The sequence below is a fragment of the Acromyrmex echinatior genome, chromosome 1 (genome assembly GCF_024713525.1).
Source record: "Acromyrmex echinatior isolate Ae372 chromosome 1, ASM2471352v2, whole genome shotgun sequence".
In the NCBI taxonomy this organism is placed as follows: domain Eukaryota; kingdom Metazoa; phylum Arthropoda; class Insecta; order Hymenoptera; family Formicidae; genus Acromyrmex; species Acromyrmex echinatior.
Window position 1 is genome coordinate 13,668,709 of NC_141852.1, and position 27,428 is coordinate 13,696,136.

A 27,428-nucleotide genomic window follows, 5' to 3' on the forward strand; every position below is an offset into this window, starting at 1 on the left:
GTTCCGGCTAATATTATTTTTCGCGAATGCCGCTAGAGTAATCCCCGTAAATAAAGATTAAGATTCAGGAAGAAACGAAATTGGTTAATTCCGTAACATCTCGCGATTTCCTCGCTGAAAAACGAATAGCGTTGCTATAAAGGGAACGGTGCATAATTAAACTGCGAGATATATCCCTGAATAATTTTCAAAAGAAACTTTGTTTCAAAAATATATGTGCGCTTACGCGTGCACAGTGTGCGTACCAATGTCCACGTCGGAAATGAGGATTTACACTGTTCTTAGTCAGCTGGCGAGTACAAATTCCATGTGGAGAGAATTATTTCAAAAAATGCAATTACACGCGCGCGCGTACCGGTCTACACACGGTACCACAAGCTTCATTATTCTCGCGTACTTTCGTCGTCACTGAAAGTTGTCGTTCGCACCGTCGAGAAATACGAGCAAACGAGAGCGGCATAAATCCCATTTTCCTGGCGTTTTCTCATCCATTTAGCGCCGACAATGCATGGCCGTATGTATAAAATATTTGTAATAATAAAATATTGTTTCACACATAACTCGCGGCGTTATTAACCGTCGAAACGAATTTTTCTCTGACTAAAAAAAATAACGCGGTAGCTTCAATTGAAAGATTAATATGTTTTAATTCATTCGAGAGATGTTTAGAAAATATATTGAAAAAAAGTCTCGACTAACAGTACGGCTACGTGTCAAATGTATTTTGTTTAGCGTATTGATGCAATATTTAATAAATATCATTTAATAATAGTAACTAATCGTTTATAAGTAATAATTCCAAAGTAAGATAATATCTAGAAAAGTAAAATTGTTTAATTAATTTTAGTTGTGCCAAATATTTAATTGAAATTATTTCATCAAAACTTTAGTATAAAATCATTTAGGTTTGACTATATCATGAGATTTTATTTCTCAACATAACACTAAATGATGATTCTTATATATTTTTAGCTGTTTAAAAATTTAAGATTAAAAAGTTCCATCATTTACAGATTTTGAGAAATCGAAGATTTTATTTACATTTTTTTTACAGAAATCTCTACAAATTTTAGTAATTTACAACTTCTTTTAATTTACGGAGCAAAATATACTATTCGGATGTTGAGAGACTTTATAATTAGTATAATTTTTTGACATTAAATGTCATCAATAAATTTCATTATTTTAATACATTATTGATTATACATAAATAATAAAAGATATCATACACTATCATATTTATTTTCATTATTGTGAAAAAAATATTTAAATTTCTTATAACTATATATTACATGTATTGTAAATTTGCGTTACCTATTACATGAGAAATTCAAAACAGAGTCTTTAAAAACTGAAAGACGACGGAATTGTTTGAAAAGCATCCTTTTTCAATATAAGAAGCCCTACAAGAAACATCTATTACTTGTTGAGAAACGAAGAATCAAAATTTGTTGCACTATTGTGTTATTATTAGATACAAAATTTTTTTTTTAATGCGAGTGATTGTCTTCACAACAAATTGTCCCTAAAGAAAAATTGAATTCGTCAATTTGTGGCTACACGATAATGTGCGAAGAAAGGATGTAACTGAGAGATATATCCATGTTTTTCCTTCGTCACGTACGAATCCTGGATACGCCGCGAAACCGCGCGACGCGAAAAATTCCTGGCATGCAGGCGCGGTCCGTGTTTCCTCGCGGGAATGCATATTACACATACGGTTTCCCAATCGTTTCCCATTGTCGCAAGCGTGCTCGCCCGAGCGGGATTCCGGTCACGATCGTCGATCGCACAATGGGATCCTTCAGAAATTGCGGGCAAATCGCCCTTATGGCCGTGGCCCGCGGCCTCCCGGGGCAAACATTGTTCGTACTAGGACGAGCCGTTCGCGGTGAAAAGGCGGAGGATCACAATGTACGCGAAACGGCAGAGCGCGGATCGGCACAGGGCGAGAGACGAACAATGATCTTCCGGTATCCGTACCGACATGCATAAATCATCGATATGACGACGGCTAATCGTCGCCGAGCCGAGCCGACGAGATGCGATGCGATGCGATGCGACCTCCATATAACGGCCTTGAAATATCACCCGCGCGTGCCAACGTACCCTGACGATTAACTCCCGTTGCCGATAATGACTGCCTCCTGAAGGTTTATGGAGACCCGTCGGCAATGTCCGCCGAAATCTATTGCCAATTACAATTATCAGCATCTCTGTCTCGTGGACCCGGCGTCACGTCGCCTTCAACAATCGAGCGAATGAACGTCAGTTCTATTGACATACAGGACAGAGTATAGAATCAAAACCATCTTGACAGAAGCACGGTTTTTTCCTTTGGTTTTTCCTGCAGTATATATAAAATTTAAGAAAATAATTTTACTGACTCATCAAAATAATTATGTAATATTCTAAAACTGATTGCTAGAATGTCAAAACTTTTGGGAGCATTGCTTATCATGTTTGAGATTCCTACGTAATAACATCAAATACAATATTATTATAAAAAGCAGAAAAATTACGGCGTTACTATACTTCCGTTCCCAATAGATATGAACATCGGTATACATATATCAAATCAATGTCTGCATTTACTTAAATTTTAAATATCACTGTTATCATTATAATACAGTTACTGATTTAAAAGAATGCGCCTCTGTTCCCTTCTTTTTAAACATTCGACTAATAGAACAATAAAAATAGAATTCCGTCCCCCAATATTTATTTTTCTCTTTCTAAATTCGTCAATACAAAAGATATTTCACCGTATATACTTCGTCTAATATCGTTATATATCGATGGATCAGTCTATCCTGAAAATCAAGTCCACGATTTCCATGACGAAGGGATGCAGGTAATTAGCGCTGGGTGCTTTTCTCACAACCATGCGGTGCGCGTACATTATGTCAGTGAAATTTTAACGTGGGCGGGAGATGCGAATTTAATTTAACAGTACTATATTTAGCGCGGTAATTAGCGTTGGAAAAAGACGATTTTCAGATGAAACAAAGCGAGAGCTGTAAATAATGTAAGGTATGTAATCAGCGCGCTTAATAATTTTAAGCCATTCATTATTAGCTTATTATGCATTTGTGTTATCAGTAATTAATTCATTAGAGTTAAAGAATTCGCAAAATTAATTTCTGTTACATAAATATGCACGTAAAATGGAGGGACTTAATAGGGTCGAAATTTATAAGCGCGCATCGCACCGTAGGTACATTTTATATAGTCATTACGCTCGCGTAAAATGCAAAGCGCTCTTCAAAAAGCTCCACGGGAGCCAGGCATCGCAATAAAACGTAATAACGTATAAATCAAAAGGATGCCGGAGCCAATAAAATTCGATTGAAACAGCTTTGGCACATTTGTTAAAATCCTCCTCCCGACGCATTAGAAACTCGGATGCGCGACGATGCACAAAATACAAAACAAGTGTAATGCATCAATAAACTCGACATGACCGGTATGGATGCAGCAAAATGCAACTATCGCGTAACTGGTATTTTGGAGAAAAAAAAAACAAGGGGAAAACAACGATGATGCAAGTTTTGCAAGCGCGACGTGTTTCGGCGAATTCTTTCGTTACTATCAATCAGCATACCATAGCGTGTTTCAGTTATATTTTGCAAAATAACGTCCGCTGGGTGTAATTTTTATTCATGCACGAGGAACGATAACGCGCGCGATTATTCGTCCAGCTATCACCGCGGACGCTCTATATACACTAAATTTTCGTGTTATGCAGCGTCCATTATTCTCAGTTTCAGTATGCGGAAGTTATTGGTAAGTAAGACGGTCTTGGACCCGGGCATTATCTACGAACAGTAGTTCTCCATGGACTGGGGCTTTAACTTTGGGAGTCGGCGATCCTCGCCACAAAGCGAGGACGATAGTTTAGCTCGGTCCAATGTGCTAGTTCGATTAGTTACATGGCTCGTACCACGGCTTATGGTTAACGTCGAACGTTTAAAGCCAAACGCTCGCTGATCTTCTCGCTGCATATGTATGCGTCCCGCAGCGTTTTGCAGACGATCCTATGATCTGTCCAAGTCTTTCGAAACTCCCTTAACGATATCGCATGCCGTACTAGAACGGCCAACTGCGGAAAACTATCTCCATTCTATGAAAGTTTGTTCATTGAGGCTTGAAAGAAAATCTTAAGTAAGGAGACATAAATCTCCCGTAATGTTTAACAAAATTTTATTTAGTCCTTAATTATAATTACATACGAATAACGTAACTCTCTCTCTCTCTCTCTCTCTCTCTCTCTCTGTCTCTCCTCTCCCCCCTCTCTCTCTCTCTCTCTCTCACTAGAATTTTAATCCTCCAATGTTAGAATATACAATCAATTTTTTATTACAAATTCTAGTTATATATTAATAAATTTTAAATTTGTAAAAAATAAATACAAGTTCTATGTAAGTAATAAAAACTCATTAAAACTTTCAATGGAGTGGACGAATTTTTTCATATAGTCCAGAATAATATTTATGTATAAAAATATATAAGAATTTTTTGTGAATTTTGATAAATAAATTTAAATCTCTGAAAAATAAACAAAATACAAATCAAGTTCTATAATAGTAACAATTTGTTTTTATATAATCTGGAGCAATATGAAAATGTGTAAAAATTTTTTGTGAATTCTGATAGACAAATTTAAATCTTCAAAAAATAAGTAAAATACAATTCAACTTCTATGTAGTAAAAATTCGTTAAAACTTTCACAAAAGTTTAAAAATTTTTTCATATCCAGAACAATATAAAAATAATTAAAAACTTCTTATGAATTTTAATATAAATTTTACTTTAGTATAAATTTAAATCTGTAAAAAATAAGTAACATATAATCCAATTTTTGTGATAGTAAAAATTCATTTAAGTATTTCACAAAAATGTAAAAATTTTTCATATAATTCAGAACAATATAAAAATACATATAACTTTTTTGTAAATTCTGATAAGCAAATTTAAATCTGTAAAAAATGAGTAAAATACAATCAAATTTCTATGATAGTATAAAAACTCGTTAAAGCTTTCACAAGACTGTAAGAATTTCTTCATATAGCCCCGAACAACATAAAAATAAGATTAAAAACTTTTTGTGAAAGAGATTTAAATTTACTAAATTAAAATTTTAGTATAAATGTTAATTCTGCATAAATTTAAATCTGTAAAAAATAAGTAACATACACACAATCCAACTTCTATAATAATAAAAACTCATTGTCAAAACTTCCATTTTTCATTCACAAAAGTTTTCCAGATTTTTATACAGTCCGGAACACACAGCATAAAAATCTACAGTAAAGTTCAAAAGTCTAGGAAGTAAATTAAGAATAAAAATTTCACATTGCCGAAAGTTAAATAATGTGGATAATCGTCGAGATACTCGACGAATACTCGATGTTAATTATTGCAAGATTAAGATGCGATCTTCCGTGTATCAGGAAACACCCAAGGTACTCGAAATTGCAAGCGATTATTTTCTCACGTTACACAATAGCCGACGGTTTCGCCGCAGGGAACAATGCGCCCGTGTAAAATAGGAAGTCGCAAATAATGGTCGAAAAAATTCGGTTAACGGAACGGAGAAATAATCTGACACGCAAATTTATCCACCGTCAGAAATTAAAGCGGACATAGCCCAATTTTTCCTTGCCCTCTCCTGACCGCGCGCCTGAAAGAAAAGCTCGCCTTTAACAACACGCGAGACAAAAATTTCAGTGAGCTCGTTTCTCATCCAGGGCTGCGCCGACCAGCCGCCGCCGCTTTTCTTTCCATGTAGCCCGGCACGTAACAAACGATTCGCGGTGTGTCGACTTTCAACGGAATTTTCCTCTTATTGCCATCGCACCATCGCTGCACCGTATAGATATATTTAACGTTCGTATAATACGGCCCCTAATATACATCGAAAAGGGACAATATTCGAGTTAGCAACAAAATTGATCGTGTAGTTACATAAAGGAGCATAATTAAAATTATAATTTCCAAACCAATTTTTAATCTTTACCTTTTTGATATAATTATGTAATTAAACGCATAGAATCTCCCGTTATATTAATTATCGTTATTATACAATATTTCATATTTTAGAAATATACGTAATCGTTCATTTTTAAAAGAATTTAAGCATAAAAGAGATAACATAATAAATAAACACTTTTTCAGTTTAAAATGCTGTAAAAATATAATTATATATGAAACATTCGTTATAACTATCAAATTATTCATCTAATTCGAAATTGTATGGCATCTCTTCCATTTAATTTTTAAATGTAATTGCTTTTGTTTCGGCTACTCATCATACATATTATAGGTACATATACATACATATATACAATACACACACATATATACAATATATATATATATATATATATATATATATGCATATATATAAGTAACCGAAATGCAAAAGCAACTATATTCAAAAATTAAAAAATATGAGATATTGAAACCTTTGGATTTCTTAGCATTTTGATTAATAATAATTGAATATTTTAAATTTTGTAAAAACAATTACGAACTTTATAAAATCAAAGAAAAAACAGTGAATCAAATTGCAGATAAATTAAATCCGCACTCTGTACTCGGACTATACACAGAAAAAATGTTATCACAACTGGAAATAATGATAGGCTAGTCAATAGTCTAAAAGCTTAGGACGCTCGCACGGAATGCAAAGAGATCCCGGCCGAGGTAATATTTTTCGCAATAAACATTAATTATTTATAGATTTTAATATGTCATTCAACATTATTATTAAGATCGTTTCAAAGATGCGAATGAGCATCAAAAATTTGTTGAATTGCTAATCAATTTAACTTTGATATTACTGTGTATAGTTTAGTAGAATTAGCGTTTCAAGATCGAAAAATCAATTTCGCGCGTTTCTGCGGACTACATACGTAGTATATAAATTCAAACAAGAATCACACAAGCATTTAAGCTAGATCGTTTAACATTTCTATAATTTGTGTTATCACACACACACACACACACACACACACACACACACACACACACACACAGAGACACACACACACACGCACGCACACACACACACACACACACACACACGCACATATACGGTCCTATAATATATTATATTAATTATTATCAACAATTATCGAAAATAATGTTATTAATCTAATTATCAAAAACAAACTATATATCTAAATAAATTATTATCAAAAACAAAAAACTATTATCGTGAGACAAGTTTTATGAACTATTTCAATAGCTTCCAGTAAAAGAGACAAGTCTTTTTTACTATAAGCTATTGAAATAATAACTTAGCACATAACATTTATCGCAGAAACATAATTAGATTTAGTATTTTGCTGCACAAATATATTATATTTCATAAAAATTCTAACGAAGTATTTCTCTCTTCCGATTGTTACTCATATCTGTATGGATATGTAATACCTTCGAGATGCATTCTCACATACTGTAAGCATCATTTCATCCTTGTTAAATATTAAACAAATCAAATATTAAATAAGAACAAATGATGCTTACAAGTGCTATGAACACAAAAGCGAATGCATCCTCGAAGAACACTTAATAGCTTAAATTCTGTAGACGCCAGAGTATAGAATCGCTTCCATTGTCATAAAGAGAAGGCAGAATTTCGTGAATCAGCCTCAATCTCTATGTCGCCAGTAATCGCTCTTCATTAAACCGCTTCAATCGTGTTCATTGCAGGTATCTCTCGAGAACACTGTTCAGCACCCACCGTTGCCGCCTATGAGTAGCGGAAACATTCCCAATAGTCTGGGACTACGATTGGAGGCTGAACCTCGACACTTTGCTAACAACGGACAGGTCAAGATCAAATGCTTCGCTGAGGTCGGTTCGCGCATATACGAGGCCGAGCGCAGGGTGATGAAGGCGTACGTGAACAATCAGAAGCTCAGCGCTGATGATATGCACGCGACTGCATGCAGCATCCATGCCAACATCTTCGTTCAGCTGCTCACGGCGATCCTCGCGCTCGTTCTGCTCACAACGTGACCTATCGGCCTCCTTGCGTGAGTCAGCCCCTTCGAATGGGAATTACGTTGCGGCGCGCGCTCTAAAAACGCGCGACAGGTTCAGTGTCAGTTGTCCGATCCTTAAATATAAAATTAGGCTTAGCGATTAAGCGACAGTAGGCGATTAATCGGTCGATCGGCTCGCTCTCGGTCCAACCACGCTTTCGCGTTCAGCAATGCACTACTGTCGTATTTGCTTGTCGGCGGATTGCTAATGAAATGTAAGGAGACACGTGAGAAAATGTTGTTGAGATGAGACGATCGTAGCAATTATAAAAAATAATGTTCTGTTGATCATTATGCATTCATCATTTAATTACTAAAACATATATTGATGTATTATATATGTATTATTTTTTTATTTTGATATGATATTGGGATTATTATATATGATTTAAGTACATATCGCTGTCTTGTTTCAAAAGTACAACAAAAAAAATATAACTAAAAAAATTAAGTTTCTCAAAAGAAAAGGGAAAAAATATTTTTCAACTTAACAGAAGTACTGATTAATCAAATAATGTTGACAAAAAGAACATATTCTTAACATGATTAAAGATCATTTTTGTCATTTTCGTTTCACAACCTTTAAGATTCACCCTCTTTGAGTTGTGATAATTTTGATGATTTTGTCTTATAAACATTTTTGAGTTATGACATTTTTTTACAATTTTTTCATAAATCCTTTCTGAGTTCTGACGTTTTGATGATTTTTATAAAGTTAAGTTAGTTTACTTTTAATTATTGATAATAAGGTAATGTTTGCCTAACTCGTTCACGGTAATCACTCGAAAATTACATTTTATTAATTGTGTCACTTTTGGATAAAATGTACGGTATGTTTCATATAAAGAATAAAAGAATTATTTTGAGATCAATATTACCACGACGGTAATTTTGGTAGAAAATAGATGAACGCACCTTTGCATATTTTGAGCAACTTTTTAGATCAGTATTCCTTAGTGTTAATGTACTTAGTTGAAAGTTTCCCTGTAATTTTCGTAGAGGTTCCTATCTCTCTTTCACTCTCTATCTTCTTTCGACTTCTTATCATATTTAACTTCCAATCTTTTTAACGAGTTCCAGATCCGGGAGACTCTTTAAAGTCGATCGCGGATTGCAGTCGTCATTAACTTTTCACTGAAGTTTCAAAATTTTACTGCTAATAGTGAATATTACAAGTTAGATAGCGCGATCACAAATTTCTCGAGTAATAATAATGAATTTACAATTTTTGATCTTGTGTCTTCTTAAATTTATCAAGATTTTAAGTTTTTCCTACATTTAAATAAAATTTTATATAAATTTGGAAGGTCGTGCTCAATTCGCGTTCGACTGTATTTTCGTAATAAAGTCCGTTCTATTTTACACTCCGACAATTGCCGTCGTGGGGGTTTAGACAGAACTAGCCGTACTTCATATAGCATGCATGTCGTACCGCGGAGATATAAATTCTAGCGCAGCGCGTGCAAATTCCGTTTTACGACACGCGTGAGATTAACTACCGAAACGCGTATAAGTCACTACACCACGGCGAAACGCGAATTACGTACAAATCGATAAATGGATTTGCTGCGCCGGCATCAACAAAAACCAGGATTAATAATTTGGATATCTCGCATTGCAAAATTGCAAATGCGCGGTTGCACAGTTATATAGGTACAAATAATAATTTTATGAAAGAGAGGCTCCCTTACAGGAGATCGTATAAAAGTTTAAATTCGTGATTATTTCGACAAAAACAATTTGTATGACGTTGGTATAACAAGAATAATAATAAATAACGTCGAAAATCCAATCCAAAGTAATACATTCGCTTCGTCATAATGAAAATATAATATTAAATTCGAAATTAGTAAACCAATATTTTATTATCATTCGCTCAGTAAAAATTTCCAATTAACCATTCAATTTTTATATTTTTTTCAAATTTGTTTATAAAAACATAATCGATCGCGCAGTGTGTGGCATTCTATCGCGATTATTATTTGTAAAATTGTCAGGGAATGAAAGTAACGCGTTGCTTATGATTACCGTGACTACAAGTGACTTTTCTTAATAACGGACTGATAACGTGGGTTACCTTTTTTTTAGTAACTATATGACAGTAACATAATTATATTTTTGTGGTAACAAAATTAATTTTACAGTTATTTTTATCGTTACTTTTTATATTTTGAACCTTTCTGAGAGATAATTTTTTTATACATTCAATCTTCAACCTTTGGCTGATATTCATAATTCGTTTTTACTTCAAAACCATTTTAAATAATGCCTTAATAAGATGCTAATATTTAATTAGTTACCTTTTTGACTCGATATTCTCTAATTCTGAATCAGTCGATAATCATTGATATCAGTGCTAAGTATGCTACTGGTAATCAGTGAATGAAATGTGAGATCTTTACCCTATCTAAATCTTTATTATGTGATCTAACTAATCTTATTTTAGTGCATAAATTCAATGAATATGGTATTGGAAAATTAAAATTAACGTGCAAATATCAGTATTTTAATTATATAGTGCTCGAACATTCTTCCTTTTTTAGTTAAATTTCACTGATTATCCAGTATCAAGTATGTCACTAAGTAATTAGTGACTGATTCAAATTTAGAGAGTAACAAGTAGCGATAACTAATTGCTTTTAAAAAGTAATTTTCCATTTCCTGAAAATAAAATTTTCCACGCACAATTCCGCAAGATATTTGACGATTTTTTGACGCGTCACACGTACGATCGTCCGACAAATACAACGAATTTTCACTTGGCCGAGTACAGTGCGGTTGTTTCACGTGTTTCGCTGCCGACGACACAGGGCGTTTGGTCACGAGAAGCGAGGATGGACGTACGAGCGCGAAGAAAAGAAGAAAATCCTGAGAAGAGGATTCCGCAAGAGCTCCATTCGACCGCTCTTCGGAGAAGACGCTATAAAAAAAGATGAGCAAGCGTGACAGGAAAGTAAGAGAGTGCGCGTGAGAGCAAAGTGCGAGGACACAGAAAGTGAAACGAAGTTCGTACAGCCGCAAAAGAGAAAAAAATGCGGGGCAAACAGAGAGAAACGTTGTGTGTGAGATCGAAATGAAGACACGAAGTTTGACTTCAAGAATGAAAGTAGGTGTGATATTATAGTATCTAAGGTGCGACTCGTCGGTCTTCCAAAGTGGCACTCCCCCGTCTTTGATTTGACGCCTTGAAAATATAAGTTAACTACCGTACATGATTATTTTCTTAAGCAAAATTTTTGCACAATAAACGCATGGATTTACATTATATTTTAAGAGATGTATACCTTTGCTTCATTCAAAATTTATATCAGAGGGTCCCGCATAAATTATATGAAAAATTAAGTGAAATGAATTTTCACATATTAAATGTTTTTATCTGGAAATGACACGTAATTATCTATACATGAAAAGGAAGTTTTGCTAAAGAATTTAAAAATTTAGCAAGAAATAGACCTAAAAACAATTTTGATAGTCTGAACAAAATTATTTTCAGATCTGTATTCAGCTCAATTTTTAGATATTCCATTAAACTGTAATATAATGTAGCTTAAACATGACGAACAAAAGTTTCACGGACATAAGACTCAAAGGATAGTTTTTTAACTATAATGTATCAAAGATACTCTGTGAGCACAAATTTTATACTCTGGGTGCAACATATGTGGCTCAATTATCCATTATTGAGCCTTTGTCTATGACATCTTTTATTCACCATATTATGACGTTACATATAATATAGCTTATAATGTGAATAAAAGAATAATGGATAGTTTTTTAACTATGGTGTATTAATCAAAGGTATTCTGTATGCATAAATTTTCATACCTTTTAATACAATATAACTAACAAACTATCCATTATTAAGTCTTGTATCTTGATTTCTTTTGTTCCCCGTTATAAGCTACATTATATATAAAAATTAACTCATTTCACCAGGACCCAATTTTTCATATAATTAGAGAATTTCTTTTAAAATATATAAAATGAGTTGAGCACATTTAATTTTATTCAAATTATTAATCAATTCTATTTGCACTCATTTTTTTCAATGGAACACGCAAAGTCGTAAATTAACGAAGAGGCCAACTTTCGAAGAAAGCGAGTAATTAATGGAAATTAATGAAAGCGTGCTTTAGTGGAAACGAGAGAGGACGAACGCGACTGGCCTCGCCGCACATATCACATCACCGACACACACGTTAACATGTACTTAACACACACATAATACGTCACACAATTCACGCGCACATATACATACCAACGCGCACATGAGCGCGTATATGTCTGGATTAAGAGATGGAAGGAGTAACCAACCCCCGCAGGGTGCGCAGGATACACATATATCAGAGATGGTTTCCTTTTGATCGCTATCGCTCATCGATCCGAGCGTTATTTATTGGCCGTAATAATTTACGAGTTCGCGAGAGGGACACGTTCTGCAACGCGCATAAACGTCGTTTCCGATGTTCAGCGATATTCGGCCAAATCTTTGTGCCTATATGAGTAACATTTCCATTCGCGAAAAATTATAGCGTACGTATTCAAACGCCATTTCCAAAGTGCCAAGAACATTTTTCTTACGTATCACTTTTCCGATTGAATGTACACTCGAACGTACATATTTAAGCACGCGACGGAAAAATAGTCGGAAATAATGATGACAAGCAGCATTTTAGTATGTCTATTACTGCTAATTGGTTTGACCAAAATCCTAATCGTGTAAGATGTTATCTTAAATACTGATTTTTAAAAAAATGATAAATAGTAGTAACAGTAGCAAAAAATAAATTTGGCAAAGTCAAGTATCTCAACAAAACGAAAATCGTATGAGACTCACTTCCGTAATTTTGAATATACAGTCTTAATCAAAAATATAAAGGACCCCACAAATCGACATAAACATTTTATATCTATACTCAGACAAAAACATAATGATGGCAATTATAATGGTGAAAAATTATAATATAGATTTTTTTTTTATGTAGAGTGAATTTATACATATAGTGGAATAAATTAATGTACGAAAAAGAGAAAAGAGGAAATTGAATAAACTATTTTATAGTTGGAATAACTATAAAATAGTTTATTCAACTATTTTTATTTTATATATATCAATATTCATTCTATATATAAATCTTGTACAGTTACTATTATTATTTCCTCTGTAACGAAGTATAAAAAATAGTTTTATTGAAAAATAATATTTATTTTTATTGTATAATAATCTTAATATTTTGTTAGTTTTCCTTTGAATTTTATTGCCTCCTTTCCTAGAAAATGTAATAAATTGAAAGCATTTTATTTGTAATAAATTAAATTTAAATTTTATTTGTAATGAATCGAAATAATTTTTATTTCATTATTACAAATAAAAACTGAATTTTGTTTGTAATGAATTTAATTGAAATTGAATTTGTAGTAAATATAATAAATTGAAAATGTTTTTGTGGCCAAAGCTGTACATATGCATACGTACATCGCTATAAAATATTTCTCCGATTCTCTAATATTTAATAAACACTCGATTTTATAGGGCTATAAAAATTTGACAGGACTTAAATTCATGGAGAATAACTTATTCTCTGAACCAAGCAAGATACGGATTTAACAGCGCTTCATTAAAGATAAATCGAAATGATTCAAATTAGGAATAAAAGCAATTCACCTCAAAACGTTGGATTGACGCATCTCTCAATTAAAGCGTCTTTTCACAGCCATTACTGCATTTATAAAATTAATATTTTTTGCAGTTTAGACATCGCAGAGAAAATTCACTGCCAATGCGACATCAACGGAGTTAATTTCTCCAATTGAACCATTTGTGTAATCATGTATTATTTCGCGCGATTTATACATATCAAAGCGAATAATAAGTGTTATTATCCGCGCGCGACACTCATTTTCCTAATTACATAATTTAATTGAAACGTTATTTCTTCTCTATAAAATATTAATACTATCTTTCGCGTTTTCAAATTGAATGCAGTTATATACTTATATATATGACTATTAATCCTTACTTGGCAAACGGAAATAAATCAAGCGTAATATTTTCAGAATGATATCCAAATCGTGTCAGAATTATATGATATCGGTTCAATAATATCGCGAATATTACGTTTCCAAACGTTATAGCCAAAAGTTCCAGTATTTGCTTAACGTTATTGGTGTTGCGAAACGCAGCTGGTCCCAGGTGAACACTTAAATCGACAGTGGTAGGAATTTTCTTCGCTGCGGCCTCAATCGATCGATATCCCAATTTTACGGCCCGTCGAGTCGCGAAAGTCGAGGGCAGATACGAAGATCTTCTTTGATACTAGCTAGAGATCCTTTGCGTTTTCCAGAAAGACTTAAATGGGTTTCTAGTGAAAACTTAGACGCAGTAAACGATTCCTGTTTCGACACCGGAAGTTACTCTTTTTAAAATTTCCATACAAGAATTTCAATACTTCTTTGCAGGATAAAAAAATTAAAAGAGTTTTTTTCCGATTGAGTTTATTATTTGCATATAAAAACCAAACGTATTTTTTTATGTGAAAAGTGATATTAATCCTCCGGAACTGACGTGAGTCTATTAAACCTGCACGATTATATCCCTCCGGAATTGACTGTGAATCTATTAAAACTCCTATGCAGTGATTGTTTGAATAACAAAGATTCTAATGAGTAAAAATAATTCAGCTTTCTCTATAAAATAAAAATTAAGATAAAAAATACATTATTATATTTAAATTTACTATTATGCTAATTCATAATTTTTGTATCTATTATTGTAGCAATTGTCATTTTACACAAAAATGTCAATCAATTTTCTTTGTTACATCTATAAATTTAGATTATTCTGATTAAATATATTTAATATTCATGCTTTTTTTAAATTTCAAATTATATTATAAATTATGTCATTTCCTTGAAATTAATTAATGCCTTTTAATTAACATAAATAAATCTTACAGATTCAGCATTAATAACTGTGTTGTAAATTTTTGCAATGCAATCGGAAGATTAAGATTTCTCAAAAAGAATTATATGAATTCATGTAAATCTGGATTTGACGCTAATTAAAAAAAGGATATAATACAAACTAATTTTTTCTAAAAATTTATGCTGTCTAAAAGAAAACTCTATAATATGGCAAACAAAAAGCTAAAAGATTTATCTGCGGCAGTATTTTGATAGTGCAGGTCGATATTTCAATTTTACAGTCTGTCGAGTACCAAAATTCGGAGACGCGCGAGACTTCAACTGGAGAATGTTCTCAAGATCCCGCTTAGATCCCGCAAATTTGTGTCTCGTCGTAGAATCTTTTACTGGATTTCTGCAGGAAACTTTATCTCTCTCCTATGCGTTGTTGAATCTTATTTTTACGGATGTAAGCAAAGCTCAAAACAATATATCCCGGAATATTTACGATCCACTGCCATATTTTCGTTGTTCGTCATTAATTAAATATGTACTCATGAAAAATTCATATCGAGAATATGAGATTTGTTATTTAATATATTCTACTGTTATCTATAATAGTTTAGACTTGATATCTAATGTATTCTACTTTTCTAAATTCGCGATCTTCTACTTTTTTTTTTTATATAAAATGTAATTTTGTAAAGGAGATGCGTAGCTAATTGCATCGTTAGTGTAAAAAAAATCTTCGTCAAGGAGAATGAAACCTTAACCATCCAAGTAGACACTGCCACGATAATTAGTCAGCATATAAAAAAAATGTAACTTTATAAAATTTTTAAGAACCGACCAACGAATCCGTGTTAAAATTCTTATGAAAATCAATTTACGTATTCACAGAAACATATATATTAATTAATGAGAGAAAAATCAGAAGTCTCAAAAGTCCCTCTATCTAAAACGTATCTAATCAATTTTCGAAAGGAACAAAAAAGTAAGCTACTTCAAAGCTACTTTTTATTCTGGAGACGTACGAATTTACATATGCCCGCACCGTCGTTTGGATTAACGCAGTCGTAAACATTCCTTCTGTTCGTTGAACCTCCAAGTGTGTCAGCGAATCCGATAAAATCGTGGATCGAAGAGCAAAGTGGAATCTCTTTGTACAGACACGATCGATATCTCGATTTTATGAAACGATGAGCGTCGAGAGCCCGCGAAAAACTATCGTACACGAAACGCGTTCTCTACTTCGCACGTTTTGCCGATTTCTTTCATTACTCACCGCACACGAATTCCGCATAGCGGTGGAAAGGAAACTACGAGCTCAAAAAGACGCAAAAATGATCATACATTTTTACAACTTCGCGTATTCTCGCATATATCTAAATTACGTAATTCCAGTCACAATTGATTAAGCGTCTACGGATCAAACGACGAAATTTTCTATGCAAATACCCTGCACCGAGAGAAAGGATTTTTGTTAATTTAATAAGCCACCAGTACCTTTAACCAGTGATCGGTAAATATATGACAAATTTTGTTGTTGTGATTGCTGCTAATCTGCAATCAATTATTAGTAACAGAAACAAATTATATAGAATCTAAACTACCTTTTGGATAGACTTTAGGCTCGTTTACATAAAATTCGTAGATGATCGTGAAGTCTTAAGTCGTAGGAAACCGACCAAGCAAAATCTAATATAGGGAAAATACTTGACTAGAATTTCTTACGATTTGAGACTTTGCAATCGTCTACGACTTTTATGTATTGTATATATATATATATATATATATATATATATATGAGCCTCTTATTTGCTAGCGATACTATTGATTATTTGTTACATGAACGAATTAATTCGCAAATCGATCGTTTTTTTAACAAATATCATATTTCCTTTCCCTTGATTTGTTCCTATAACAAAATCATTTCTCTCAGTATGAGGACATCCTACGCACAATGTGGCGGTAATTACGAACATACGCCCACTCACAGATACACAGAACGATACTCAAGTATCTAAAAATTTAACTAGAATAAGATCCAAAAATATATAATTTTTATTTAGATACGGTCAAAATAATTATACAAGACATCAAACGAATAACTAGAATTATTGAAAAAATGATCTTGTTGAATTAAATAATAATTCTGGTAAAAAACAGACAAATCAGAATTTTAATTAAATCTATTAGAATTCTAGTTAAGATAGCTAGAATTCTGATTAATATTTATTCTGGTAAAAATAAGAATTTTGGTAGATTTTACCAGAAATATTGTATCAATCAGAATTCTGATAATCTTAACTAGAATTCTAATAAAAACTAGAAAATTCTGATTCATCCATTTTCAACCAAGATTTTTTTTCAGTGTTAAAGCATTGGCTATTCAGAGATGCATTCAGCAAAAAAAATAGTTTTGCAACTGTTATGAAATTCTTTAAACCTCTGAAGATAGCATCGTCATTAAATATTGTTTTACTACTTTTGATCAAAATTGATGTAAAAAAAGTTTTAATCGATATTTACACTGTAGATATATATTATATATTAATGTACAGCTTTCAATTCTGGTACATTTTCATTTTCAGTTCTTAAGTATTCTTAACTAATTTGTACAGATTTCGAATTTATCCCGAATTTAATTTTAAAGTTGCAAACTTGCAACATTATGCCCTTGGAAAGGGCAATTTAATATGATTAGTTTATACATTTAAAGAGGCGATCCGCTTAACGTTGTAAATGCTTCGTTGACCAATCAAGAACAATGAAAGAATTTTACGAACTGACCAATCAAGAACAATGCTTCAAAGCATTTGCAGCGTTTAATGGATCGCATTCTAGATACAGTGGGACAAGAAACAATTAAGGACAAGAAACAATTATATTGAAGAATCTTATAGTTGCAAAGCTGCTCTTTCTACTGAACGGAACTGTTATCAGCGTTCTACATAATTATTTTGATGGTCTAATAAAATTATTTTCAGATTTGTATCTAGCTACATTTTTAGATATCTCAGCAAAAACGTTCTTCTCGTATAAATATATGTAGCACACACAAAACATACGCTGCCGGTCTACGAGAGCGTTAGATAGGAAAATAAAGAGCCCCCTCTAGCGATACAAAGTTTAACATGTAAATCGATAAAGTATTAATTTAATTAATTCAAGTGTTAATCCTTGTAATTATAGAAGAGCGCCCTCGCGAGCCACGATCGAATCTCGTTAGTACGTGTAGCGTATTCAAAAGGTATTCGTTCGATGTAATCATGGATCGCGAAGGTTCGCCCAGCACCTGAAGGAAGGTTCACGGGATTACATTCGAGTTGGATTAAACTTTCCCGAGTACTCGAGATCCCCAATTATCCTCCATTGCGTTAAGAATTGTCAGTTTTCTGAAGAAGCGGGACGACTTTCTTAATAAAATGAATTAACGTCTCTATCTACTTTCTTCCAAATGGTCGAAATTACATCAATTTACACTAATTTGTCCCGCAATGAATTCAGATCGATCGAACGATTTCGGTCGATTATATAAAATTATGAAATTCATAAAAAGAAACGGAGCTATATAAAATCCGTTAAAAATCTGTTAAGCAATAAAATACAGCGAACGAAATCCAACGCGAATGAATCCACCTTTTACATCGCATTTCGTATTTTCAAGCTCACGGATGCACTATTGCGATTTGTGGTAACTCAAATAAAAATTGTGTTAGGAACACTGTAGCGGTAAACGTGATCACAATGAAAGATTAAAGTAATACTACTTAAGGCACTCATGTGTACTTATACTAGATATCCCGTCGCTCTTCTATTTCTGCCAAATCTTTTATAAATTTAAGATATATCCTTTCTCAGCAAAAATCGAGAATTCATTGTATATTGGAAATCAATTTTAGTTAAATCTCAAATGAATAGATTTTCTTTTAATTTAATAATTATTAATAATTATTAATATTAATCAGAATTAATTCTAGTAATTAATAATAAGAGTTTTAATGAGTTATTAATATTAATTGACATTAATAATTAATTCTAATTAGTATTAATCTCATATTAGTTATATTAGAATATTTATATTAGATATTTAATATTAAAAATTACAATTAATATTAGATATTTAAAATTAAAAATTTAATAATACTGCGAAATGTTTCAATTCCATACTAAAGAATAATGTAAACGAATAGATTGAAATTCATATTAGATTGAAATGCATAACGTATTCCATTCAAGAGAAGAAGAAAGCGACGAGACACCTCGTATATACATACTTATACATAAAACTATATACATAAAAGGAGCAATCTAGCGATGTATTCGCGAAATACTCCTTTAATTATTTCGATTAAGTGCAGTCAGTGATTAGCATAATTGACCATACACTATGGCGTGAGCGTGGAAGGCGAGAACAGTAAATACTCTTCGTGCAATGTAAGTATAGATAATGTAAGGACCCCCAGGGGAGAGAGAAAATCCGACCGCGTGTGCAAACACGCGGGCACTATGCGTGCAATGCGGTACGCACGTCGCGCCGGCGTGCCTGCGAGGCGGTTGGAGCTTTAAAGTGCAATGCACAGAATCGCGTGGACGTTTATGTACGTTTATGTAATTAATATTAATTGTAAGATAAATATATTGAGAAACAGAAAAAAAAACAGAGATTCAAAGATTATATATATATATAAATATAAAAAATATAGATATACATATATATATATATATATATATATTATTATATATTGCAATAATTGCCACTGTAAGTTGTCGGAGTGTTTCACGCATACATATATATATGTATATATAATATACATATATAGATATATATAATATACATATATATATCATTGGATATATTTTATAGGTTAGACCATACGTTTTTGCTAAACTGGCGAATCGAACGACGAAGTTATTACGACAGCGTACAGCTTATCGATTATCTTACGATTATCGGGAGGGTTAACATTTTGTTTTCCAGCTTCTCCTTGGCACATCCATCTACTATACTATGTTTACTGTGATATGTATTATTTATTGGCGTTCATACGATTTATATCCATATATGTTCCTCCGGAATAAATTACGAATTCATTCGCTCGTTTGTATAGATTTACTTAGATTTATGTCACGTCGAAATAGCTGTGATTTACTGATTGATTTGTGATTCTTATTCTCTTAGGGAGATTACTACAATATAGCGTACTAAATAAATTGGACGAATTAAACACGACTTCGAATATCATAAACGTATCGATCTTATATTTCTTTGTTCCTTATCCACAACTTCGCATTACGACTCCATAAGATTAAAGACATAATTCTATTCTTTATTTTTCAACGAACAGTCTTGACCGTAAGTATAAATCACCCTCATTTATTTCCTCAAAAGAGTATTAGCAGTAATAAAAATCAAAAGAAGCTAAACTAACAAAATATCACAATCGTTATAGAAATAAATATTATTTTTTAATAAAACTATTTTTTTATTTATTATTTATTAGATTTATTTATTAGAGATAGAACGTTTATATCAATTTTTGAGAGTGCTTTGTACTTATGATCAAGGCTGTAATTATATATAAGTACAAGATATAAAGTCCTGTTCTCTTACTTTTATGATCTAATTCGCAAAAATTCGTCTGGAAAATAACTACGGAAAATACAGAAAATTCATCGCACAAAAAGAAATTTAGATGTCAGTTATTATTACGTAGAACAACTAATTTAAATGCTATTAATACGGAATAAAATTTCTATGAGATAACTATTCGGTGTATGTGATAGCGGGAACCATCGTTAAACAAGACCAAAACCGATAAACCAGAATCCACATGTGAGCATGTGTACGTGATGGTATTACCAAACTCTACTGCAGTCTCCAGTTTCCTGTGACATTAAGTTAAAAGAGCTTCTTTTACGATACGGTGGGATTTCTCCTCGATGTCCCGTGTTATGCTCCAATTTTCGAGACAATAATTCGATAACGACACAGTACTCACGTTCGAAAAAGGAAACGTTGTATCAAAGCGAGAGAAAGAGAAAGGATGACACTTGGAGCAACACATTACTTTGAATTAATACTTAACTAAATGACAAATAAAAATATATGATTTTTGTGACAAGATATCTTTTAAAGTTCAAAATAATGTGAAATTGTACTTATAAGGGCATTTTTTCTATTTAAATATTAGAAAATTAATTATTTATTAAACATAAAAATATAGGTATAAAATCTGATCACGGGAACTGGATAAAACTTCTCGAGGATTACATAAAGATTAAAATGACTTTAAATTATAAGAGAGGAAAATTAATACTTGGAGCAACACACGTTAATTTGTATCAATAACAAAACATCTTATAAAGTCCAAAATAATGTGAAATTATTTTCACGTAAGGGGATTTTTTAATTAAAAAAAACAAACTATTTGTCAAATACAAGAGTAAAAGCATAAAATGAGATTATACAATATAATCACGTGAACCAAATTAAACTTCTTCAGGATTATGTCACGATTAAAGTAGCTTTAAATTACGTCGTACGGTGAATAAACTGTCTCAACTTATCGCGGTCGTTTTCGTATACGTATCTTCACTATATGCCATCTGCGTATGCACACTTATTGCTCCTCGTACAAGAAACCGAAATACGCTACTTGGGCAAAACGCAAAATACCGCCTCGAGCGGTCGTAAAAACGGTGAACGTGACCGGGTCGTGTGCGCGCGACCAAGATTACGGGAAGAAAACGGAAGTGGATTCGGCATAATGCGGGCTGGCGCAAGCGCTTCTCGGTGTATGCACATTATTTTTGCGCAGGATATCTGCGAAAGGATGTACATTTGCATGCAATTCCGCACGCGCGCACATACATACACATACATACGCATACGTGTGAACATGTACGTGCAAAGAACAGCGCTCGCATCCTACATGCACACGAATGCATAAGATAAATGTTATGCCTTCCCTCCTATACTCGTAGACGGAAAGAACGATTTTGTTGAAGTACCTAGATATCTAAAACTTTAAGTAGATTTAAAAATATTTTTGTTGGATTGAACCATCAAAATGATTATAAAAAAACAATAAAACAATGCTGTAATAGTTTTGACAATCAGTTGTAGCAATCAGTTGGAGCGTTTTACATAATTACTTTGATAGTTCAACAAAATTATTTTCAGCTTTGTCTCTACACTGTAAAAAAATTATTTCATGTATTGATAAAATTACAATAATTAATGGGTAATTTGTAAGACACTAAAAATATATAATATTTGTATGCGTAAGTAAAGTTACAACTTACTAATAAAATTACTCCTTTTTATAATAAATAAACAACAATGCAAAATGCACAAATATGCAAAAGTAAATTTATAATTGACGTTAAATTTATAGAAATATTTACGTAATAATTTACCAACAAAAATTATGTACTATTTTTCTTAAACTACGTTATTCATATATAACAAACATAAAAATACAACTGTAATGGGTAATTTTATATATTTCCATTAATATATAAAATTTCACAAATTGTGCACTTTTTACATATATTATTTACCTAATTTTATATACTTCTTTACTAAACTTTTAGATATTTTAACAAAGCTGTTTTTTTCATGTACAGTGTACGTATGAAATATTGTAGATTTATCAAATATGCTCTTAATCATGAGAACAAAGAGAAGTTATTACTTGTTCGATATCGAATCAATTAATTACTTAACAGTACAAAATAAGCGACTTCGTTAAAATTGAATTTGAAGATTGAAAATATATTCTAGATATTTTTAATATACTTTATTTTATAATAATTAGAAAGTACTCTCTAAATTTTTTCGAGTAAAATCTCACTTTAAAAAATGTAAATCGAGCTAGTCTTGAAAAAGAGTAGCTCAGTTTTCAATCTTTAAGAGTGAAATTTTACTCTTCAGAGTGGCAATTCATTCTAAAAGTTTTTAGAGAGTATCTCTTTGCACTTTAATGATTTTATATAAAATTCTCGAAACAGTAAAAATTACAAAAGCAAAGGATTAATGAAAGTGCAACACGTAATTGGTGCGCCGCATAATCTGTTTTGCAAAACAATGTTCAAATTAATATTATTTTATTGTTCGAATGTTCCGGCTCAATTTCGAGCCATTATTTAACGAAGATAAATGTGATCACAAATTAGTGGAAAGAACAACGTAGAATCACTCTCAGATTCTCAAATCTAAAAATACTGAATCTTTATCATTAAATAGAAGATAGTATCTCAAAATTTGGGAACAAATTTCAAGAATAAGAACGACGAGTTTTAATATAAAAATTTCGTCACGTTTTGTACAATCCTTCTAAATTTCATCAAAAGATCTACGATTAAAGGGATTCGATCTTCAACACTCTATAAAGAAAATATTTTATTTCTAATTATATTTCTGTATACTTTAAGTGTATTTTTTAAGTTTAATGTTTTTTTATAATACATACAATTTTCTGTGTGATACATTGCACAAAAATCCGGCTGCAATATCAATTGCGCATCTAACCAAGACAAGTTTCATCGTTTATAGTATCATGGAATACCGGAAAGCATTATCGGTGATGACATTAAAGGCATGTCATCGGAAACTCGAAGCACACGATATTCGATATGTCTGAAAGCATAATACCATTTTAAATTGCTGCTACCATTTGCGAATAGCTAAGCTTCTTAACGCGTTTTCCTTATATAATTTCCTTATATAATTCCTTATATAATTAAAATACTTTTGAAGGTGCAGTATCAGTCAAACAAATTATAACTATTCTTTTTTTCAAAATGTAATCGTTACCTTAAGATAAATATTAATTCATTGATTTATCAAATATATAAATTAAATAATAATATATAAATATAAAAATATTATCAATTATATAAAAAATATATACATATATAAATGCTAATGTAAACTAAAATAACAGAATGGCTTTTCTATTTCATTTTAGCAGATAAAGTTTAATACAAAATAAAAAAAAACTTAAATAGAATAGATATAAAATCAACCGTAAAATGAGTTTTCAGATAGCTCTGATTCGACTAATAAAACGTTGATCATGTATCATAACAGGAAATAATACGATACTTGTTTGACAAGTTGCTGCGAACGTGAAAATGGTATAAATTTTAAATATCATCGTACCACGTCCGACGGCAACGACGTGCGGAAATAAGAGAGTGCAGAAAACGGAAGAACAACAGAGAATCGCAAACTTCAACGATACGGCAGAATGGGCAAACTGCGGCAAACTTGTCAGTTGAGTAAAGGCACGAAAAAGTCTGTACCTTAAACTCGACGAGCGAGTAAAAAGGCCTCCGTTCACCGTACGAACGAAACTTGGAATTTTAAGGGCAAACCGTGGAGATTTGCATAACCAGATAAACGTTTCGCGCATGTTTCGGTCGAACCAGTTAGGCACTTTGCGCGTAAAAATACTACTTTGAGTTTATCGAGCCATGTAAAACTTATACTGATCGAATCTATTTACATTGATTCTTAGAACTATTACGTCTAGAAATATTCATATTTCATATTTTCAGTTGGAAAAAATTTGTGTTAAATTTAACACATTTTATATTTTTCAAACGGTCCATTCAAATTTTTATATTAATTTAAAATAAATTAATTTAAAGTAAATATATACGTTACAGTATATATAACACAAACATTATATAATATAATTGATACAAGAAATATAAAATGTTGAGTAAAATTTAAAAGCAAATTGTAGAAGCATGTTTCTTCAGTAAAATTAACATTTATATTATGTTTTATTAATACATACTATATGTACATTCATATTTTATTCATTTATCTTAGAATTTACGTTTTAAAATTGTTAGGTCGAAAGAAAAATAAATAAAATGTTGTATTTTTAGCTCAAAATTGTATATAGAATATATTCATTAAAAAAAAAATATATATATATATATATAGATAGAGAGAGAGAGAGAGAGAGAGAGAGAGACGCGCTCGCCTATACCATTACAAACATATATTACTGCGTAGATAAATAGTTTTGTAATATTGAAGGTACTTGAATTTGAGTGCAATGTTTCATTTAAGACCTTTTAGTTGTTTCTAACACGTAAAGTTCATCTGTTATAATATATTTTTAAAAAATTGCTAAAAACGGCTTTTTTTTTATTTCAATTCCATTTTTCTCTAAAATATAACGAAACAGGCAAATTCTAAAGGTAATTTTCAACGCCCAAAAATCTATGAAAAACCACTCTCCTTTTTCAGAATACTTTTAGCATGTCATTTATGTTCAATTATTCATAGATTGCAGTATTTTAATCAAAAAATGTTAAATATCAATTTAATACGAAATATTCAGATAACATAACAATCACGTTACCTATGTTAAATTCACACTCAGGTTAATCCTTCACCAGTAATATGAATTTTAATTCTTCGAATTTTAAGTCAAGAAGTAACAAATTATTTATCCTTCCAGAATATATATAAAAATGTTAAACAATTCTGATATATTTGTCAAAGCTTTAACAATGAGTTGTTACTATCACAGAAGTCAAATTGTACTTTCCTTATTTTTTGAAAATTTAAATTTATCTATCAAAATTCACAATAAAAATACCGATGCCTTTGAAAACTCCAGTTATCGGCGGATAGTTAAAACTTCAATATTAAAATTTTAACAAGGACCAATTTTAATACAAATGCAAAATGTTTTTACTATGTTTCTAAAATAAGTTCTTGTAATTTACGTTGTAATTGTCGTGCTTCTTCGACATTGAAGTAAGAAATAACAGATAAATAATCGTGATGTTGGTGAAACGCACATTGCACGAATCCGACAAGCAAGTAAGAAAGATGAATGTTACGACTAATGAGGCGTAACAAGTACGACCGGATAACAACAAGTGAAATTGACCGCAACGTTATGCACGCGGTTTTGTATATCGAGCGTCGATTTTACATCATACATTATGGCGTACAACACAGTCGCGTTCGCGACAGCAGGAGATTAATGACCAAGATCTGCATTGAACAATCGTTTCTTTGAATAAAATATACTACGCGATTCATCCGAGATAATATTCATTCTTTATTCTGTAGATGGATAAAATTCAAATTACTCTGATTAAAAGAGAACCAATTATATTAAAGTCATGAGAAATTAAATCTAAATTTTATCACAGAAAAATTCAGAGTGCAAGCAATATATTGAGAATTATATAAAATGTCCTGCGAATCTCATGAATAAATTCTCTCGCAAATAGATTTAATAAAAATATCGCGAGATACACCTAATTTTTATTCATTCGAAACAGTTTGAAGCGTGTGCACGGAAAATTGAAATATCTCTTGCGTAGAACTCGTATAATGCGTCACTACAATATCCTGTCTTTTCCCCGCAAAAAAAAATTACGATTGAACATCGATAAAACGCGTGCCGGAGATAATTCGCGCGTACACGCAGCATCCCGACGCGACGTCGCATCGCGCGTGACACTATTAAGGATTGTTCCGCGCGTCAGTATTAATTTAACCACATGGCAGCTCGGCGGTAGGTATAGCGTCGAGAATTTCGCGCATTATCCATGTTAACGCGATAAGGGTTTCGCTATGCGTTTTCTCATGGCCGACACACGTTTTGCCGCGCCTCTGTAAACCACATAATAAATAACAATGCTGGAGCGTTAAACACAATTTACGATCCACACTATTCACACTATTTCGAATATTTTACAAATTATATACGAATGGAGTATTCAAATGCAGCAGTCGTTGATAGACGTCTAACAATTTGGTTATTTTGGCAATTGTATTTAATTAAAAATATGTTTTTAAAAAATATTCGTTTAAAAAAATCTTACATAAAAAATAAGACTTTCATTTGTAGTTAACTAATAATATTAATAACTTTAAATTCAATTATTCACATATACCTATCGTTTTCTTACTTAAAAAATAACACAATTCAAAAACCTAAATTTTTTGCCAAAAAAAAGGGAAAAAACTACTTTTTAACTTGATAGAAAATTACTGGCTAATCAAACAATATCAGCATAAAGAATATATTCTTAACATGATTAAATATTATTTATTGTTTCATAACCCTTAAGAAATCAACCTTTAGAATTATAACACAATTAAATAGAATAAATTACAAATAAAGAAAAATAAAAATTAATAAAACAGTTTAAATTCAAAAATAAAACATCAATTCGGTAGCCGAAACTTGTAATGTTTTATTTTTAAACTGTTTTATTAATTTTTATTTTTCTTTATTTGTAATTTATTCTATTTAATTATGTTACAATTTAAAATGTGTTTGACTCTTATTTTGCTCTTTGTTTATTGTTATTTATTTTATATATGAAGAGTCCTTCCTATCTGTTAAATGCTTTAGAATTATGAATTTTAACAATTTCTTTGAAACTATCCTTTTCGAGTTGTGATTTTTACAGTTC

The 27,428-nt window shown here is 31.7% G+C and overlaps 1 protein-coding gene and 1 long non-coding RNA gene across 5 annotated transcripts in view; one reads left to right on the forward strand and one right to left on the reverse strand.

The window, feature by feature from the left end:
* LOC105146913 (uncharacterized) overlaps nucleotides 1-20,209 on the forward strand; it is a 318,339-nt gene extending 298,130 nt beyond the window's left edge. The window contains exon 6 of the mRNA XM_087403528.1: nucleotides 7,720-20,209. Within this exon, the coding sequence (XP_087259654.1) occupies nucleotides 7,720-8,028 (309 nt within the window). The 3' untranslated portion in view covers nucleotides 8,029-20,209. The remainder of the gene's footprint in view (nucleotides 1-7,719) is intronic.
* LOC147910986 (uncharacterized) overlaps nucleotides 1-27,428 on the reverse strand; it is a 486,594-nt gene that overhangs the window by 378,983 nt on the left and 80,183 nt on the right. The window lies entirely within an intron of this gene.